General features: G+C 41.9%; 1 protein-coding gene across 2 annotated transcripts in view; it reads left to right on the top strand.

Annotated features, from left to right (window-relative positions):
• Nucleotides 1-21,196, top strand: part of MYL3 (myosin light chain 3) — a 38,583-nt gene extending 17,387 nt beyond the window's left edge. Inside the window, exons 2-7 of one of the 2 annotated variants that reach the window (XM_010311417.2) lie at nucleotides 6,011-6,038; nucleotides 11,128-11,277; nucleotides 12,463-12,636; nucleotides 15,198-15,275; nucleotides 16,729-16,764; nucleotides 20,372-21,196. In XM_010311417.2, coding sequence (XP_010309719.1) covers nucleotides 6,011-6,038; nucleotides 11,128-11,277; nucleotides 12,463-12,636; nucleotides 15,198-15,275; nucleotides 16,729-16,757 — 459 coding nt within the window. In that variant the 3' untranslated portion in view covers nucleotides 16,758-16,764; nucleotides 20,372-21,196. Of the gene's footprint in view, nucleotides 1-6,010; nucleotides 6,039-11,127; nucleotides 11,278-12,462; nucleotides 12,637-15,197; nucleotides 15,276-16,728; nucleotides 16,766-20,371 lie in introns of those variants that run through there. The other variant, XM_075746879.1, reaches the window with a different exon arrangement.
• Nucleotides 21,197-21,454: the final 258 nt, after the last annotated feature.

The raw sequence follows: 21,454 nt of genomic DNA, 5'->3' as shown, positions 1-21,454 counted from the left end.
CACAGTTACTGAAAAGCGCACTGCTCCTTCAACCTCAGAAGGTATTTACAAGAAAGCAAGAGGCAAAGGGATGTGAAACTCTGCCAGGGGACTGCCACCCAGCGTTCTAGCTCAGGCTGAGGATGCAGAGCATCAGTGCTAAAGGTGAGGCTGCTTTGAGTCTCCACGTACTTGGACAAGCTTCCTCCAAAGGGCAAAGCTGAACCTGTGCCCTGTAGACTCATCAGGCTGTGGTTCCTCAGAGGGGATTCAGAGCACAATAGTATGGCTAAGCAGATTTAGTCTGAGGTATTGAGGTTCAGGATTGTGTTGTATTTTTTTCCTTGGGGTAGGAACCTCATGAGTTCCCCAAATCTGTTTCTCCATCTGGCTGCATCACTGATCTTTATGTCTCTCCAAAGTCCTCCAACACCCTATAACCTTTAATGCTATGCACCTACCTCAGCTCTCCCCCTCTCCAGCTCTATCTCCACCTGGGAGCATCCCATGGAGTGACTCTGAGACCCTAACCAGTGCTTCCTAAACCCAAACCAGACACGACTGCTTCACACAGGGCTTTTGCATCCACTTCTTAAGGGACCAGGTGAATCAAAAACCACAACATGGCAGATCTCATCCAGACTTATTCCAAAATAAAGTAGGGACCAGGAAACCATAAACTCTGATGAAGTTATAGTAGGAGCAGTGGTGATATACTGCGATATTTTTTCAGCTCTTAGGAAACACAGTTAAAAGAAAGATTCAAGGTGACCATCTTCTGGTGGAAAAGAGTGCAGGCTGGAGAAAAAAGTGGTTTTGTATTTCCTGATGAAGCAGCATCCTCTACATGACCTTGACAAAGACTTTGCCTCATTTTCCCACATACTTATTTTTTTTAATGAAAGGCTTAAATTATTACAGCTGAAAATAATGATTTCTATCTTCACTTCACTTTCATTATCAATATAGTTAGGTAATGTAAAAGGTCAACAATTCGGTTCTCTGTTTCACTCCCAAACAATATATTTTCTGCCATTCCAGAATGACCTGCCATTTTAGTCCAACTCAAAGTAATTTTTCTTCTGAAAACACTGGGGGCCAAACATAAAATTGAAAATGGTAGAGTTGTATGGTTGGGTTTCTCTCCTGCAAAATGTCCAGTATATTTTAGCTGTTCCCCATGAAGACCAGGTGGAGCATCTTGTACTGTCACGTGTCACAGCTCATATACTAGTCAAATGCCCGTATGCTGTACATCGCCTTCCCCTCCCATCAGATCATGAGCTGAGTAGAAATGAGGAAAGTCCTTCGTGCAATCCTGGGAGATAAATGTGCATGTACCAAGAGAGTTTCAAAACACAGAGGAGATGAGAGATCAGGAGGGACTACCAAACAACAGTAAGGGATGCGGCTGTGTGAGACGTGACCATGAGTCAAGGTTTGCCCAAAGGCAGTGGAGGAGTGTATGCACATCATAATTGCTCTGCACAGAAAGTGATGGGAGAGAGGATGATGGGGATGATGTGTATTAATAGATTTAAAAAGGTCTTAGTGGAAAAAAACACATGCTTGTGAAATACAGATGTAACCTCAACACAACAATACCGATCTAGATGGCCTTCTGGGCCTCTTTCCATCTGCTGCATTTCTGCCTCCTAAATCAGTCTCCCAAGAGCACAATAAAAAGAAACCCTTCTCCTTCTCCAAAACTAGCCCTGCCATGGCTAAGTGAAAACCTGGCTGTTTGTATTAGGATTCCTTGGTGTACTATGAAACAAGATTATTGTTTCTTTTCTGGAGGGGCTCCTTTGCTTGCATTGTCTAAATGCTTCCCCCCCAATAGCCTCTTGACTGCTGGTTAGCAACAGTTTTATTAATAGGACTTATTTCAGACTTAGTTATGTCTGACTTATCATGCACGGAGTTATGTGCTTGATTGAGATACCATGGGTTTGTAAAAAAAATAATTCCCTGAGATATGAAGCTGTGAATGACGTTAACAGCTCCAAGGGTACGTATATCCGTCCTGGTGTCTCTGGGACAAAACCAGCTTAATGCCATTGTTTGGACAAAGAGGACGGGAGCATTAGGGCTACAGCTGATGCCTCTGGTGACTGGGTGATGATTCCCTAAAGCCAAGATTGCTAAAACAGCAGCAAAGCTGGCATAACACTTCCCATTTATTATGGAAAGATTTCAATTCAGACATCTGGTGTCTTCAAAGAACATGCAGCACAGTCCACACATTAGGGCAGGAGACAAGTGGAAAGAGATTAGCAGTCAACAGCTCTATCTGCTGTATGGATTTGTACCAAATACCACCACTGTGAGCCTTGGTGCTGTGGATGCTTCGCACTCATAGTAATGCCCTTGCTTTAAAACCTCAGTTGCCAACAGAAAAAATGCCAGGGGAAATTAAATTCTTCAGAAGTGCCAGTATATTTAAAACAAACGAACAAACAAACAAACAAACAAAACCCCCAGGGAAATCATCCGAGTCTACTTCCAAGGAACTGGAGAATGTAAAGCCATATCTGAGAAAGCAAATTCACATTAAGCCTGCGAGTAGGTTTTGCAGCCTCCAGTTCTGGGCAACGAGGGCTGCTGTGCTGACCGAGCTCACTGCAGTGTGGGGTGATGCTGGTGTGCAGCAGTGTTAAGTGCCTGGGGGCAGGAGTGGGCCTGGGCATCAGTGATACCACTGGGGACTTTCAGCCCCTTGGATGCCCGTTGCATTAGAGCAGCAGAAGCAGAGCTGCCTTAGAGCACGGATATGGGGGTCGCTGTTTGTGTCTGCAATGCATTGGGACTCATTTGCCCACTGCTTGCCTTAGCCTGACCCCATTTTTACAGCCTGTCCTCTGGGTCCCTCCTGCCTGGGGTCTCTGAGGCAGCCTTCATGGAAAGCTCAACCCTCGCTCTTGGTACATGGAGATGGCTTCGGTTTTGTGTGCTCCCCGCCATTCTGAGGGAGTGGGTAGGGAAAACAAAACCCCAACCGTCTCCAGTCTAAACATAGCTCAGGGTTTGGTCCATCCATCTTCAATGATACCTTGTGGCTGGGGAAATGATGACTCGCCTTCCCCTACGACTCCACGGTGGTATGTGCTGAGAGGGCAGAAAATAGCAGCAACTGCCACCCACACATCTCTGCACTTTTCCTGAGAGGAAGCCATGCCTGGGTGGTAGCTCTGGTCAAACCGTCTGCCACAACCTTGCCAGCTGTCATTCATGGTCCTCCAGCTCTGGGTGGTGCTTTTATAGTGGCCATGATTAGAGGTAAGGCATGCTCAGCCCTTCAGCTCAAATCTTCCCTTTGATCCAGCCATGGGAATTTGCGTTCACCCTTTTTTGCTCTGGTACAGTTTCTCCTGATCTGCAGTTTGCTAAAGGGCTATCTCACCCCTTCTGGGTGGGACTCGTTGGATCAGAAAAGGACGTCTACATCTGTGCTAGTCATCCATGCTCTTTTTATCATCATTGTAGAATTGAATTATCCACTCACTGAAAAGGAAAGCATAACTCATCCTCTCCCCAAGTAGAGACCTGAATCAAGTAAAATCACAGCCTAGAAGTGCTCTTTCCCTTCTACTGGTGTAAAGCAAACCTGAGGTCACTGACACATCTGCATGTCTACATCTAAGTGTAGCTGAGATAAATTCTTCCCCAAGAGCAATCCATCATAGTGATTTAAATGTGAGTTGCCAGCAGCTCTGGCCTTATTTCAACCACACTAGCTATTGATGCCTGAATAAATTAAATATGTAATTAGCTTCAGTCAAATTCTCAAAGCTTGGTATAATTAGACACACTGGGCAAAAGGCTGCTGCTGACAATGCACCTGTATGAATGTGTTCCCAGACGGGTATTTATTTCTAATTAAACAAGGTATTTGGATTTGGGATAGGACCAATCTAGATGATTATAATTTTCATGACAAAGATGTGTTTGGACCCCTCCATGTGTTAGGAAAAGGAAGAGCATTGCTATTCTTTTGAGGGCTCCTTTTTGGCATTCTTTAAATGCTTCCTTCCAGACAGTCTCCTGGCTGCCACTTAGGTAACTATTTTATTAATTGGATTTCATTCAAGGTAAATCATGAGTGAGAATTGCAAACAAAGTGGTAATCCGCTGAATGAGCTTGCTCAGATAAAGATTGAACAGGGCAGACACAAAAATAGTGGCCTGATTTTCAACAATTACAGGATTATTGTTGAGTCCTGCCTTCCAAATCCACCAGATGTTTTCTGGTTCTTCCTTCCCCTAAGCCAGAAGATGCTCAGAAAGACTGTGGTGGAGAGACATAGGCAGGGCACTGGTAAGAAATATGAGTTTTGGGCTGTTTGTATCTGCCCTGTAGACCCTCATTGTGCCCTATGAATGCTAGAGCTCCTTGTGCTCCTCAGGGTATCTGGAGACAGAAGAAGCATCTGGGAGCTGTGCACTGAGCTCCGGGTGGAATAAAGACATTGGTGTTGTCATGCTCTGCATGTTACAGCCATCCTGGCTGGAGAGCTGTGGAGTTTGAACAGCTCCACCCTGTAACATTATGCAAATCCCAAGTAGATGATGAAGGAATGTGTCACATTGCATTTCCCCTTGAAACAAGGAAACTGGGAGTTTGTGTTTGAGGTTCTCACTATGCCTTTGTTCCACTTGGCTGCTTTGCTACCAAGGAACAAAATACAATACTAAGCAATGAGAGGTGGTCAGCTTCATAAGGAAAATCTGACCTAAAATGTGTGGGGTTGTACATATGTTGGGGAGGGGGGAAGAGTCATATATGTCCACAGAGGAATGCTTCCAGGGGTGTGTATTCATGTATCATTAGGTCTGTCCCAAGCGTATGCTTTGCATGTGCGCATTTGCATGTTTATGCATATCAAAATATGGTTTCTCTTTATTTATGTATTCACCGTGAGGGCAATCTGCCAGTCTTCCTGCACTGCAGGAATGTCCCCATCGGCAGAGACATCCACCCTGTTGGTGTTCCCTGAGAGGCAGGAGTAAATTCTAGTGTAAATGCACATTGCTGACCTGTGCCTGTTCATTCAGAAGCTTGGACCTCATGTTCTGATCCTTTGTTTCCTTCTTTTGCCTTTGAGGTCAGCAGCAGCCTGTTGGCATCTTGGAGCATTTTTGAAGTCCAGAGCTGCAAGAGGGCAGTTCCATGTAAAAATAGGGAGTGGGACAACCCTAAGACTTAGGAAACAGGACAAAATATGAAGTGATGAGAAAAGAGACAGATTGCAGACTCAGCAAGGTCCAGCAAGTTATCCAATATAGCCCAATATAGTACAGCAGTGGTTATTAGAGGATGCTTTAGGAAAAGCTACAAGAACAGGGAAAACCTCCCTCGAAATGTTCCTAAACATCAAGCAGAGACTTCCTAAGCTAAGTATTTCTGTACAATTGGTAATGTACAGAAACAGATTTCTTTTCCAGGAGATTATCCTGTGACCCTTCACACACATGTAACTGTGAACATCCACAGTATCCCATGACCAGCTTTCCACAGTTCAGCCCTAAGAGCAAAGAACCACTCCCTTCACTTTCCTTTGAGCCTGATTCATGACATCTTCACCTGATACCCCCTAGTTCTTCTGCTGAAAGACTATGGATAGTAGATCCCCATCTGTCTACAGATAAAACCCTTTCAGTGAAGTAGTCTGGGGTTTACCAAGGTACTACCATAATCATCTCTGGAAAGGTCACCAGCTGTGGGGAGTCACTTGGGTTAGGGGAAAGAGATTGCAGCAGGAACACAGGAGAAGCACGGTGGACAAAGGGAATCTGCAGCCTTGTGGTGGGAGCAAAGGTCTTAAAGGTGGGGCTGTTGAATAAGAAAGGTGGAGGAGGAAAGAAGAAGAATCTACCTGTCTATAAAATTATTTTCTTGCTTTTATGAGTTAGTATTTTTCATGGACCTCACAAGCACCCAGAACCATGAGACAGAGAGTAATCCAGTCCTCTTCTTATTAGCTACAGTTTTCATTTTTTTAATTTGGTTTTTATTCTTTGTCTCTTCCAGGTTGAATTCACTCCTGATCAGATTGAAGGTGAGGAAGATGTGTTTCTCTTCTGTGTACAGTAAATACCGTCACTGGGAGGTGCTGGTATGCACTGGGGCAGATGCAGGTGTGGTATTTGAACTCCCTTGAAAAGGGAGTTGTCTCCCATGCTTTAATTCATCACCTTGCTCCTGCTCAGTCACTCCTCTGAATACTCTGTGGAGTTGTTCAAGAGAAAAGGGGCAAAAAGTCATGCATTATGCAGATTATTATTTCAGTAAAGAAAACATCAGCTTCTCTGCCAAGGAAGCAAAACTAAAGAATAAAAATTAAAAAAAAACAAAAAAAACCAAACAAAAAACCCCAAAACAAAATACACACTGCCAAAACCTCAGTCCTATATATTCTTTCTTTAAGAAAACCCACTAACAAAATATCAGTCCTTTCAAGAGAAAGCCTCACAACTTTTGAGAACTTTTCCCTTTATTCAGTCAGAACTTAACGTGTTACATGTTTGTGACAGCTCTCCAGAAACCAGTAAATGACAATGATGGCATATTTTCTTCTTTCAAAGCAAAACATCAGCATTAGTTTCTGAACCCCTTATCCCAAATCAAGAAACTGATACTGGAACCTCATGCATGAAGTCCTGGGAACACAAGCACTGCAGCTGTCCCCTTTTTCCTCAACTATCAGCCTGCTTTTTACTTAAAGGGATAATTGATAGATGGAGTCAAACATCTGGCAGAATTTTACTTTGGTCTTTAAACACTTGGCAGAACTTGGTAAAGCCTATGAAAGATGGTATCAGAAAATGGGTAAATTAGAACAGATGAAAAAAGAAATCTCAGGCTATGCAGTTAGGCTGATTCAGAGAGGAGAGATACAGAAAGAAGGATTTTCTGAACGGGAACCAAATGCCATAATATCTTAGAGACTGAGGCTTTGCCACAGAGTTCCAACTTTACCTTGGGCTTTTCAAGCCCCCCCTTAATGCTTTAGTTTCTGTTTTCTAACAACAGGTCAAAAATAACTCATAATTGGAGGCAACTGTTAATTTCTGGGAACCTGTCCCTTTTCCAGTCCCAAAGTTATGGGAAAACTGTAGGAGAGGCACAATTCTGAGCCACAAACCTTTGAACTAGTCCAGCAGCACACAACAGCTGGATCTCTCATCAGTTAATGTTTTGGAGATTGGATAGAACCCACCTAGTTTCTATGCCTTGTTTTCTCTCTCCCTGAGGAGAACTAGCTCTAGAGACTATATCAGAGAACGGGAAAAGGAAAGACCTATTCAGAAAAAAATGCGATGCTTGTTTGGCCATCAGCCCATTGGAATGGCTAGGAAATGGCAAATTTGGAGCAACCCCAGGGCTGCCATAAAAGGTAGCAGGTCTAGAGCAGATGTAGACCATCTCTAGAAACAGAAAGTTGTATCTTTTTTCTTTTCTTCTTACAGCTGCCTTCTGGTCTAGCTGTACTCACTGCATACACAGAGAAAAGCTTGGAATCCAGGACTTGTGAAATAGGATGTCCTTGAACTATCAAAGGGAAAACTATGGGGCAGGAAGCAGATAACATCATCTGTGTGAGAAAGGCTATGAGACCTCTACATCAGCTACAACAGCATAACAGAGTTGTATTGTGTGTTGGCTTTGGGGAGAAACACTAAATCCACTCAAGGTTAATCCCACAGTTGGTTCACAGGTTCTGTCATGAGTTGCTGGAAGGAGTGCCTAATGGTCTCAACATCACCAGGGGCAGGGGACTGACTGCTGCTCATCAGTGAGCTCCTCAATTCCTTTCTTCTTTTTTTTTTTTCTTTTCTCCTTTTTTTCTCATTCACCTGACCTTTAGAAGATTTTTAGATTCATAGGTGAGTAGGCAGACAGATCGATAGTTGCTAGATAGATATTTACTCCTAGGTAGAGCTTAGATGCTTCAGATGTAGAATTCTATCTACAACATAGTCCACAGTTGTCCCTGGATTGTCCCTGGCACACGTTGTCCTCTATACTAGTTTGCACATGTCAAAACCTTACCAAGAAGTGTGCTACGAGTTTAAGAAAGTAATCAAACAGTATTCCAGTGCTTGGTACTGTTTTATTTTGTGTTAAAAGCACAGGTTAGAAAGCAAGCACCACTTGCCATGATTTATAGCTGTTATACTGACTGTTGGCATGACTTGAGAGTTGAGACTCACAGGAACTCTACATTAATACATATTTTTGATTTGTTTTCTCCTTCCATTTATCTCCTTACTTTCTCAAGCTTCCAAGATTGCCACCTCTCCCTTTCTTCTGGGTTTTAGTTGCACTTGTTTTATTCTGGGTTCATTTTCAGCTCCATGTTGCACGATTGTAAAATTTCCTCTTTCAAGAAGACATCAGAAGGTCAAGGTCATCTGTCATACCTTTATAAGTAGTTTGTTTGCTGTTTTGGGGTTGGGATTTTTTTGTTTGTTTGTTTTGGTTTATTTATTTTTTAAAAATAGATCTTTAATGTATAATAATCACCTCTTTCTCTCTCTGTTGACCAGATGATGAGTTAGGTGTCTCAGTGAGACTAGATACTTCCCCATTTGTCAGCTGTAACTAGATCAATAAAGTCCACCCTATGTGTTAGATATTACTGTCTGTCAGTCTATTGCCATTGACCCCAGCTGGTTTTCTGATTCCGAGCTGAGGTGGTGGAGTAGAAACAGACAACACAACATCTCAAGGTCTTTCCAGCCCTATCTTCTAGGATACTTTGAACCCTCTTGCTAAGGAAAAGACTTTGCTGTGCCAGACTTACCTACCTGCAAGGATTCAGTGTTATGTAAGCCCCCCAAATTTCAGTCTCAGGAGAAGAATGGTCTGTGGGTGAATCTATGTGTAACACACCTATCTTCGCATGTCCTCCTGCCTCAACTGCAAGTGAAATTCGTTGGTTGTGGCAATGTGTATTTATGAAACTGGATTCCTGGCCTCTTCAGCCCCCTAAATTGCTGAAAAGAGAAGAATATGAGCTATTCAGGATGAGAAGATAGGTAGCAATTAGGCATATGAAAATATACACTGCTCCTGCCAGTGGTTTAATGGCTAGTAGGAGGACAAAGGAGACTGTAACCATGCTGGTTTCATTGCTCTGATGGAAACTTGCATTAAGCCAGCAAATGCAAATGCACATAAAAAAAAAAATAGGTCACTTCTCTATATTGGCAAAATGGGGTTTCCAAACCCACAGGCGAATGCTCTGGTGAGAGGTGGTTACATCTGATTTAAAATTAAAAAAGAAGAAAAAAAATAAGAGAGAAATGTGAGCTGTCAGTAACTATGGTGAATTGTGAGCCTTTAGGAGGTGGTGTGAAGGGTGTTCAGGTCTCAGGGAGCAGGTAAGCAGCAGGCGGATGAGTAGCTCAGGGAGGTAGGTGTGTTTCTCATTCACCTCAGCTGCTGAGACCCCCCAGGAAAGGACAGAGCTGGGAGTGGGGCTCTGGCCCCCTTCCACTGTCAGCAAGGAGCCCAAGAAAATCCACTATTGCCCTCTGCTGGAGTGAGGGCTGCCAATGGGAACTGGGCTCTGGCCAGTGACACAAGAGGCAAAGATCCAGGAGAGAGATGCAGGGAGAGAAAGAAGGAAAGAGCGAGCAAAGAGGGAAATGCAAAGAAAAAAACAAGGGGAGTGTTAATTAGTCCAAAAATGAGAAAATACATCAGTGTTTGAAAGTGTTGGATGAGGATGGAAAAAGATATGAGTGGAATGATGAAAAGGGAGAGAGAAAGGATGAGAGGTAAACCCAGCAACACTAGAAGTAAGGAGAGAGGGAAATAAGTGAACAAGAAGAAAGAAAAAAGAGGCAAGGCAAATAATGAGTAGGAGAAGGAACTGAGAAGAGACAGATGGAGAAAATCTGGCGTGCAGAGTCAATGGCTGAAGGGTTGAATGAGTCAGGATCTAGGGAAAAAAAAGATAGCTTACTGTGGTTGGAGAGTAGGAGGGAAACATATACAGAAGAGTAACAGCAGGATAAGGGACAGATTCAGGGATTCACAGCTCTAAAGCCAAAGAGATTTTTGTGATCACTCATAGACCATGCGCTATGCAGTGTGTTGATTAAAGAGTAACAGGCCATTACTGTTGCTTTCGCCCTGAAATGCTTCTCTGTCTCTGCAATGTGTCTGCAACTCCAGCAGGGAGAGGTGAGCCTGAGTAACTAGCATCTGGGGAAGTCTCCCCTGGGATCCTGCACTGACTCCAGTAATTGCTGGTAGAACAGGGACCCTCTCCCATGGGAATGCTCTTGCCAAGATATTGCTGCTCAAAGCGGTAAGGGTCAGAAGAGAAGACATGAGGATGTGTTCCCAAGGATGTAATGGAGGGGAGCTGGCTGTCTTGCAAGGGCAAGGGCTCTGCATGGGTGCACAGGGGAAAGCAGGCAGATGTGAAACCACTGGAGGGAATGATTGCATCTCCACACGTGAGATCTGGCCTGACATTGGTAGCTGATGGCATACCAAACCTTACTTCTCCAGATGCAATTGGACTGGGTGCTAGAAAAAAGAAAAATCAGAGGATTCTTCTAGATCTGCTCCTTGACACTGTGAAATACAATTGATCAATTAGAAGGTTCTCCAGATACCTTCACCTTCCCTCAACAATAGGCAGCTTGCTGTGTCATAATTCCAGCGGGTTATCATGGCACATCTTGCTACCTGCTAATAGAGGCTCCTTTATCTCAGTGGGCTGTGTCGGTTCTCCCTAAGTGTATAATGCTGAATACAATATCCAGTTAGCTAATGAGCAGAACTGCTATTGAATGCTGTGCCATCCTCAGTGCTCCTGATGAGTTGGAAAGCTCTCAAAGCCAACCATTTCTAGAAGGTTTTCTGCACTTCCCAATGGTAGCGGAGACAGAAATACAATGAGAAGAGCGTTTGACCTCTGATTTCATTCCTTGATTGAATCGGAAAATGCAGGGGAGGAGGAACACAAACATTGCAGATAACAGCAACAACAAAGCTCATCAAACTTGTTCCCAAACTGCAAAATAAAAGGGTCAGGCAGAGTTAGTTTGGGGGAAAGGTCTAGGCTTGCTTTGACTTTATCTGAGGGAGTATGGCATGCATTTCTTTTTATCTTTTTTGTCTTCCAGAATTTAAGGAAGCGTTCTCACTCTTCGACCGGACTCCTAAATCTGAGATGAAAATCACATACGCACAATGCGGAGATGTCTTGAGAGCTTTGGGGCAGAATCCAACCCAGGCTGAGGTCATGAAAGTGCTTGGCAGACCCAAACCAGAAGGTTGGTGTCCTCCTCTGTGTTTTGAAAAAGATCACTCCAAGAATTATTAGTGAAACAGATGAGGTCTCCATTTTGTAATGGAAAGATTAATTGTGAAATAACAAAGGATATGGAACAGCCTCTGCAAATCACTAGCAGAAAAGTAAATGAGGAAAAAAAGTGATCTTGCAGTCAATACAGTTGTCTCAAATTTAGCAGAATGAATTAATTTAATGGCCCTGTGCATCAATGTGTTTTACAATGACAGGTTTTTGCCTTTTAAAATAGTTTTGATGACAGCCATTCGCATGTGTTTACTGAAAACGCAGACAGTTTTGAAGACATCCAGAGAAACAAAGGGATAGACTGAGTATGAGGACACAGCTTGTTCTACAAAAGTATATGTTAGAAGGTCTGTAATGATTGCTGTAATATCTCCCTTCAACATTCACTATATACTGGATATCTCTTCAGAACAAAGGAAATTTCTCCAGACCATATCTATACTCAGACATTTTCTAGATTACTTTTCTGTCCTTTCCTTCCACTGAGGTGGAACTGACAATGAGGCAATGACAATGACAATGTGATATGTCAGGGTATGGCAGTGACACAGTGGCAGGTAGGACAAGGAGTCATATGGGAACAAAATGCCCTCTAATGCTCTTCAAAGGCAAAGAAAATGGGATCACAGCCCTGGACCTGCCTATTCACTCTGAGGCTCCTCTCCCAATATTTTTTTAAACATCTCTGCATTATAGGGCTGCAAAGCAAAGCTGATTTTGTATTGGGAATGAGCTTTTCTTACTGTTTTCTGCTTCGTTTCATACTTCTGTTGCATGAAACAGCCTTGGGAGTCTAACAGTATTTTTTTTCCTTGATGTTTGTGTATGTCAGATACTAGGAGGGAGATTATCTATCTATCTATCTATCTAATCTATCTAAATATCTATCATCTACCTACCTACCTACGTATCTATCTATTAAAAATTCATATTTCTCTCTTTGCCACACCTCTTTCCCACTCTGATTATCTATTATTCTATCTGTACTTATGATATTTCTATGCTCTTCTCTCCCCTTTAGCTGGCATTTATTGCCACAGTTGTTCTACCCTCATCATATACCCATGGTGGATGTCCCATGGTTAGTCCTCAACTCTCCCTGAATCCACCAGAACTTTCATTTCCATCTGTATCTTTGTAGACATGAACTCCAAGATGATTGACTTTGAGACCTTCCTGCCCATGCTGCAGCATATTGCCAAGACGAAAGACACAGGCACCTATGAGGACTTTGTGGAGGGTCTGCGTGTGTTTGACAAGGAGGGAAATGGAACCGTGATGGGGGCTGAACTTCGTCATGTTTTGGCTACATTGGGTAAGGTCAACCTTTCCTCATGCAGTTTCATCACTGAGGCCTTTCCCATATAGCTTGTATAGTTATGGGCAACTTTTATGGAGAAAATGACTGGGCAAGAATTCAGCCATCACATTGTCCTCAGTTATAAAGACTAAAAAAGGTTCTGTAATAATGAAGCTAAAAATCACTGACCTACAGATCAAATATTTGTCTTTTTCCATTCCTTCCTTCCTTCCTTCCTTCCTTCCTTCCTTCCTTCCTTCCTTCCTTCCTTCCCTCCTTCCTTCTTTCCGTGTTTTATTTCTCCAATAAATAGATTTCTATTACCATAAAATTATTCAAACATTGGAAACTATCTATTCCTTCAATATTTGTCTCCATTTTTCTGCACCTTCAAGAAAAATTTTAAGATGAAGCACTTTTTTATCAGTCATCTGAAGTGTCTCTGAAATGGAAAGCCCCTGTTTTTAAAGGAGTGATCAATATTTCCCTATCCTCTCAAATTTTGACTTCAGAAGCTCAGTTTTTCACAGAGAGTGATGACAACAGAATGAGTGCAGGATAGAAAATTTGGCTGTAACTTAGTGACAGGTTTCCAATTTGGATTAGAAGGCACTGATATGTCACCATCTGTATCCAGCAAGCATTTCTTAAGATCAGCCTTTTCTACTAGTGTTTGTCCACTATTTTAAAAAAGGATAAGCCTTTACAAAAGAGATTTAATATGGACCAAAGAATTCCAATGATGGGTTTTGACCTGCGATGTCTATTAAAAAACCCCAAACCTTTTATGCCCAAGGGTTTTCATTCCATGACATACCCTTTTCTATTAATGACATAGGAAATAAGAAAAGGAAGAAATCCTTTTTATCACTGATGCTATCAAATCAGTTTGGGGACAAAATTCAGTAATGACAAAAAAAAAAAAAAATCCCACAGGGTCGGAATTGTTGACCTATCTAACCTTACCAGGGGCAAAGAAACACCATGGGCAGTTTGGTGACTTTCATACTACTAAAAGAAATAATTTTGTACTTACCCTTCTATTTTCAATAACCCAGAACAATGTGGTGATGTCTGATTATCAAGCACTGATAGGAAGTATTTCTATCTTAAGAATCAACAGTTCTGTTTAGAGTGGCATCTCTAAATAATGGTCAAATCCTAGGCACAACCAAATGTTCTGTAAATTACCATGCTTTTCTGTTCAATTTTAAAAAAATTGGTTGAATTTTCACAGGTTCATATCAGCTGAGGACTTGTTCTTGTGTGCCAGAACTCAGTGATGGAAAAGTGGAACATAGCAAGGCACACTAAACGCATTTTATTTTATTTTCATTTCTATGATTTCAGGTGGCCAATAAGGCCACCTGCATCCTGGCTTGTGTCAGCAATAGTGTGGCCAGCAGGAGCAGGGCAGTGACCGTCCCCCTGTACTCGGCACTGGTGAGGGCGCACCTTGAGTGCTGGGTTCAGTTTTGGGCCCCTCGCTCCAAGAAGGACATTGAGGTGCTAGAGCATGTCCAGAGAAGGGCAACCAAGTGGTGCAGGGTCTGGAGCACAAGTCTGATGAGGAGCGGCTGAGGGAACTGGGGTTGTTGAGCCTGGAGAGCAGGAGGCTGAGGGGAGACCTGATAGCTCTCTACAGCTACCTGAAAGGAGGGTGTAGCCAGGTGGGGGTTGATCTCTTCTCCCAAGGAACAAGTGATAAGACGAAAGGAAATGGCCTCAAGTTGCATCAGGGAAGGTTTAGATTGGATATTAGGAAAAATTTCTTCCCCAAAAGGGTTATCAATCACTGGGACAGGCTGCCTAGGGAAGTGATGCAGTCCCCATCCCTGGAGGGATTTAGAAGACGTGTAGATGGGGCACTTAGGGACATGGTTTAGTGGTGGACCTTGCAGTGCTAGGTTAACGGTTGGACTCCATGATCTTAAAGGTCTTTTCCAACCTAAATTATTCTGTGATTCTATGATTCCATGAAATGCCCCTGAAATTTCTTCTGATGTTTCTAGAACTCATTTGATCTCATCCTAAAATCAGTGTCTAATATCAGAATAAGGAGATGGATTGGGTTGATCTCTGCTTAACCAGAATGAAGCCTTACATGCAAATAGGCACTTAATATTTAGGTAATTAAATTAAATGGAATTTAACAAACACTGATCCAAATCAGAGAACCTAAGTTTGATCTTGGAATCTTTCTGAATCTCAAACTAAGAGGCGAACTAGATGGTGACTCTACTAAGAGTTTACTTAGTGAGGATTTGGTTAAAAAATGACTAAAGCCTTCAAGATTTGTCATTTACAGAAAGTTTATTCTTAGAAGAATGAGTATGTGAACATAATATCATGTGGGTTTCCATATTTATTCTGTCTTTTTGGTTTTCAGATCAAATTTTCTGTTTGTAAGTTCAAAAGTAGCTTTCCTAGCAGTCAGCACCACAAATTAAACTGAAGAGAAAATCTCCCCGTCTTCCCTCTCATTCTCATTTTCATTCTTGGATTCTTTGAACTGTGCTTTGTAAATTCTTAAAAAAGGGTTCAAGTACTAAGCAGGCATTTTGCTTTCCACCCAGGCGAGAGGTTGACTGAAGAGGAAGTTGATAAGCTAATGGCTGGTCAGGAAGATGCCAATGGCTGTATCAACTATGAAGGTAGGTATGACAACTCTGGTCTGAGCAGTTGTCATGTGCTTGAAGGCTTTGTTGTAATTATCTTGAGAAAGTTCAAACCTGTTGAAGATCTGACTCCCAAAGATAAGGATGTGTGCTTTTCCAAATTTTAGCCCAATTTAGATTCTATAATTCACCTGATGTACCCTATCTGTTGAAGCTTACTTGTATTTCCGTAGCTGAATGGCGTGGCCCTTTCAAGAGATGGGGATGTACATTCTTTTTTTTTTTTTTTTTTTTAATGTATTATTTTTCCTAACTGTTCCCACAGTTCCCTGTCCTCTCAAAAAGTGGTAACACATCCCTTTTGAGACGTCTTTACAGAAAATCCCTAAATTTTCTTTCAAAACATCAGCAAAAAAAAATTATCCTTAGCACCCTCTTTGGTGTCCTGAGAATCCTACAAGACCTTCCATTTTATTTCATTGTTATTGTAGAAAGCCAGAATAAAAGGATTTGGTCATGAGTACATGAACCATGGTTCTCTCCTGTGTCTTGCAAGCCTATATGTTTCAGCCTGTTCAATAAAACCACAATACTCTAGTGGGGATCATGGGCCCATGCTTTTTTCATATGAGTCCTTCGTAAGGTTAACTGATGACTGACCATTGTATCATCGTGGTGATTTAGCTGGTCTGTCATATTCACTGAGCTTTTTATGAATATTTGTGTTGGTGGTCTCTATTTACAAATACCAGTGATCTAAGCTCAGGGAAACATTTCTTACAAGTAGTTTATTGATAGAAATCTGTAGATTTAGCCAAGCCAAATGACTCATGAACTTATGCTGGACTGAGAGAAATTCATAGCATGGAGGCATTAGTGGGAAGGAAAAAATATTTCCTTATTGTAAAATGTATTTTTCCTTTTCCTTTTGAATTTCAAAATTATATGCAATGAATGCTTTTTTTAAATGGAGAAAAATGAAACCTGAAACTTTTTGAAACAAAAGCCTAATTTGACTTTGAAATACTTTGTGTGTTTGTAAACCTGATTTCACTGCAGAAATATAGTCACAATACCTGACTTGGTGACCTTCTGTGGATCCTGGAGGTTCACTCTAGAGGCATTTTCAGCACCCTCTGACTTAGTGCAAATGTGCTGGAGTCTTGTAAGCCTTGCAAGATGAAGACCCAGACTTTCTCATGGCTATATACTTTGGAAAGCCAGTTCCATATGGCAGACAGGGGGAAGGGATTAAACAAGCTATGGATTGACTGATGTGTGTGTTCATTTCCACTGGCTACCTAGACTGCTGGCTACGCTGCCCAATATATATATTATCTTAAGGACTTACAAAAGCATTTAGCACCTGGTATCTGGAATCTTATTTACAAAGTGATGTGATCTTAGCAGTCAAGCTGAGATACCCAGGAGTTACTGAGTTCATTAAAAGGGAATTGATAAATGACCCTTCTCTTTCTCTTGTTTTCAGCTTTTGTGAAACATATCATGGCTAACTGAACACCAGGTGAGTCTCTTCTGTCCTCCTTGCATATCCTGTTGCTTTGCTTTTGGCATCTGAGATAGGCTTGAAGAATGTGTAAGTGACTAATCAAAGAAGGTGAATATTTTCAGCGTGCTGTACAAGGACAAGAATGAGTAAAATGTTATCTTCATCCTATCAAGTGCACAGAAAATTGGTGACCTTTCTGCAATTGTCTGGTAAATCTGGACGCCTTTATTTTAGAAGTTCAATATAAGATATCCTAAAAAGATTTGATTACCAAAGAGCAAGTGCTCATTCCTTTATGACTGACAGGAAACTTCAAAGGATGCACGCTTTTTGTCTACTTACAAGTCTCTGCTCCCAGACTTCTCCTAAAAAGGCAAGGAGATACAACAAAGCTGACTAGAGAAAGAGTGGGCAAAAAATATGAGGAAAAGTAGAAAAGGAGCAATGCATGCCTATGTCGCTGAATCTACACTTGGAGGATAATTATTGGCCTTCCATAAATCTGGCTCCCAACATCTCCTGGCAAATGGGTTGGTTTTCCAGGAAAAGACATGAGCTTTGTCCAGCACATCTTCTGGCTTTATTCAGTAGTGTTCTCCAAACCACAGTACTGTTAAGGGTATCTCTGTCTCACCATTGCAAATGAGATGAACTTCATTTCCAGTATTTCCTGGTCATCATTTATTTTTGTATTCCTGGAAAAGGTGCCCGCTGTTTTCAACTGGCATTCACCACTATTTATCTCTGTTCAGCTTTTGGGGAAGGTCTGACATGAGAGTTAGCCAACTTCATCTATTCTGCAAAGTATCTGATAGACTGGGAAAAGCAGTGACTTCCTTTAGATTTGTTCTGGTTGTTTTGGGGTTTGTTTGGTTTTTTTAGGTTTTTTTTTTCTTCTACTTTGGTTTATTTTTCTACTCTGTCCTGATCAAGTCTGGCTTTGTTTTGCTTTTGGAGCTGACATTATCCCAGCCCACTGAGACCCATCTGCTGTGTGGTAACTTTTGATTATGATGTTCACTGGCACCCCAGGGAGAGAATTAAGTAGGAGTCACATCCAGGTCTTTGGGTCTTTTGTTCCAAGACATAATTGAACAAAATGTAAACTGGCTAAAAGAGATGACTGTTTGTTTGGTGGTTTTTTTTATTATGGTCCAGTTTTCTTTCTTAAAGGCATTTATCTTCTCTGAGCATGCTCTCAGTTTTCCAACACTGGCTCCTAGTTTTCAGTTCCAAAGGTCTGGACTGGCCTACAGCCATAGTGGGTAATCCTACAGCTAGCGTGATCCTCACTTGTTACTTAGAGATGTTTTCAATCCTTAATCCCATCCTAAACCCGCTGCCATGGGAAATTCCCATTCCGATGCCAAAAATCTTTCTAGTCACCTAAAGCAATGTCAGCCACTGAAGAAGACAAGTGAGCAGTGGTAAGCAGTAAAGCTGGCGCAGGGCTTGGAGTTGCAGCACGGAGGCCAGCAAAATTCTCTTTGCTTATGATGGATTTGGAAAGCATTTACCAATGAGCCGTGATGGGCGTCATTCAGGGGTGGCATCTTCCACTCCTTGCTGTGCTGCTGTTGGCATGTTTAGGGAAAGACAAATGCAGTCTTTACCCTTGAAAGTGTGATGGCCCTTTGCCATAGAGCATGTAACAAACAAATCCCAAAACACTGGATTTGAACTCAGTGGGAATCTAGATTTGAGCAGCATATGCTCATGTTTCTTGGCCATTCCCATATGCTGGAGGAAAGCTAGAGCTGTATCCCAACATAAGAACTGAACTGTGTCTTTTCCTTTTCCTTTTCCTTTTCCTTTTCCTTTTCCTTTTCCTTTTCCTTTTCCTTTTCCTTTTCCTTTTCCTTTTCCTTTTCCTTTTCCTTTTCCTTTTCCTTTTCCTTTTCCTTTTCCTTTTCCTTTTCCTTTTCCCTTTCTTTATTTTCTGAGCATAGTTGTTGTGACTACTCCGTATTGACTTTCTTATATATAGCCTCTCCTCTGGCTTGTCCCCAGGTGCTATGTAACAGAGTAATCAATTACATCTTCAATTAGTGACTCTTCCACTATTTTTTTCAGACCCTCACCCCCCAGCCCCCCACCCCCAGATCAAGTGCTCTGCAGGATTATAGCCAACTATTCATCCTTCACAGTAGACATTGCTGTAGAAAACACTCCCAGATTTGCTACACATCTACTCCTTACACTATTCAGCCAGCAAGAGACACTAAATTTTCTCACATAGGTAGAAAGCACTGTATCCTACTTGTGGGCCAATGACCACTGTAGTATTGAGCAGGGTTGTGGGATACGTGCAGTGGACTACATGGACCCCCTGTGGAAGCAATGTGCACAACTCTTCCTCTGCCGTGCACCTGAATGTGTGATGAGCAGAGTCAACCTTATCTCATGGCCTAACTCTTGGGTGCATATCCATTCATGGGAGCTGATCCAACAGCCCAAAATGCTGGGAAAGAACATCTTTGGGATATTGTCTATATTGTTCAGATACCTACTTCACTAACATAGCCCTTGTGTAACAAAACCACCCTATTTACCTTTAAACACATAAGCTCAAGTAGTGGAGCAGTACAGCTGGAGAGACAGTGCATAGTGTGTACACAGAGGCTCAATTTAGTGTCTCACATGTAGTTTCATGGTGGTGTTTGAGATGTTCCAAGTGTCTCAGATACTCATGGCCTCACAGATGGGATGCAGAGCCCATCCCAGACTTGTGCCTTCTGGCAGCTGGCAGCCAGGCAGGGTAGTCTAGGACATCTCAAGTGGCTTTAGGTGCTGAGGTGTGGGGAAGTGAATTGAGCCCTGTGGCTTGAACTCATGCAACTATAGGTGAAATCCTAGAATATGCCATCAGTATTTAACTGGCTGACATAGTCCTCATTGGCTCCCATCATGTTAAGATGCCTACAAGTAGGTGTCTATGTGAAAGCGGATTATCTCTGTTTTCCAACCTAAAGGAGGTGCAGTTAGATGGAGCATGAATAATGGTTCATCTTATCTGAAGAAGAGACATAGATGCAGGGAATGCAGCTGCCAGTGTTGAGGAGAAATCTCCCTCAGACCCTATGTTATATTTGCCATCCGTATGGGAATATTTTGAATGCCTTGGGGATCTCAAATTGCATCAGATGCTTATGGTTTGGGAACTGAATCCAGCTTGAAATCTAGACGTTAGCTAAGAGAAATCCCTGTGCTCAAATGTTGCTGATGGGAGACTGACTACAGATAATAGAGGGATAACAGAAGTACGAGAAACTGTCTAGTGGTTCAGGAACTGGACTGTTTTTCTGGAAAGCTGAGTCTTTACCCCAGCTTCATGTCTGACATGGCTACATTGCCTCGCCATATCACTGCTTCCCATGTTTTGTTCATCATTTACACGTTGAGTGTAAGATTGCCGGGTTGGGACTGATTAAGTATATTTTGTCATGTTGTGCGATTGCTGTCTGATGTCAGTTGGCATCTTCGTAATGCAGAGACACTCAGCTGCAGTCCTTGCTGCCAATAAGCTGAGTACAGATGTATGAGGATGACTGAGGCTGATTCCTGGTGGCGTTGTTTATTTCTTCTTTCTTCCTCTAATGCTTAAAAATAACTTTATTTTTAGGACAAGATAGGCGCCGAGAACCCCAGATGCTGGCCTTGGATTTCAATGTAATGGAATGTCTTCTCATTTTTCAGCCCGGATTCCCATTACAGAGCTACAAAATGTGCTGTCCCTAAAGTTATTTAGATAAATGTTTTTTTGTTTGTTTTGTCTTGTTTCTTCATGGGAAGAGGATGGCCTCTGTGGAGATTGAATACACTCAGGAAACTGAAGAAATCGGAATCTGAACTATGAATACCTGGGCATTGTCACTTTTTTCTGATACAGAAATATAAACACCAATACAAAATTATTAAGGGAGAGGGGAGAAAAGAGGAGTAATTTTTTTCATGACTAAATCAATCAAAAAATGTATTTGTCATTCAGACATATCCTCCTCTCCCCTCCTCCTTCCAAAACAACTGGACCTTTCTGTGTGTTTATTACATTTGTGAAAAATAGCTGTAAGAGACTAAGGGAGAAAAGAAACTAAACCACTTGTACACATCTCATGTATGTAAGGAATACTCTTAATCTTTAGAGAAAAACTAGTAAAAATAGAATGCCCAGCAATCAGCATGGCATTTGTTGAACATTGTTCACATGTTTCTCAGCTTTGGAAGATACCACCTTTAACATATAAGACATTAAGGAGAAAAACAAAGCAAACCAGAAATGTATCCAATGTTTGCTAAAATGCATCCCTTCTCCACAAGGATTACTTCCCATTCCAACAGTCTGACTGATGAAACAAGTAAAATGTCTTTCCTAGTGCAAACTGGAAACTGTTCTCATATAAATATCTTGGTCCTGTAGCTTTTCACAGTAAAACTTGGGATTCTTTGTCACCTGCTTTCATCATTATTTCTGTCTCTGTGTGAGGGAAGGGGAAACGGGAAATAAATGCTGTTGGGAAAAGCCTCAGTAGAGGTAAAGGAAAGCTGAGAAGCGTGAAAAAGCACATGGATTAAGTTGGCTCATTTTCTGGAAAATAATAATTTAAAAACTAAAAAACCCCAACAAAACCCAACAAAAAACCTATATCCCTTAGGGGTGGAAAAAGGAGAAGCTAGAGGCTGGTACAGTTTGTCAGGAAATACCAAA

This window comes from Balearica regulorum, chromosome 2, assembly GCF_011004875.1.
Source record: "Balearica regulorum gibbericeps isolate bBalReg1 chromosome 2, bBalReg1.pri, whole genome shotgun sequence".
Lineage (NCBI taxonomy): Eukaryota > Metazoa > Chordata > Aves > Gruiformes > Gruidae > Balearica > Balearica regulorum.
Note: the sequence above shows the minus strand (reverse complement) of the source record. Positions and strands in the feature narration are given on the sequence as shown.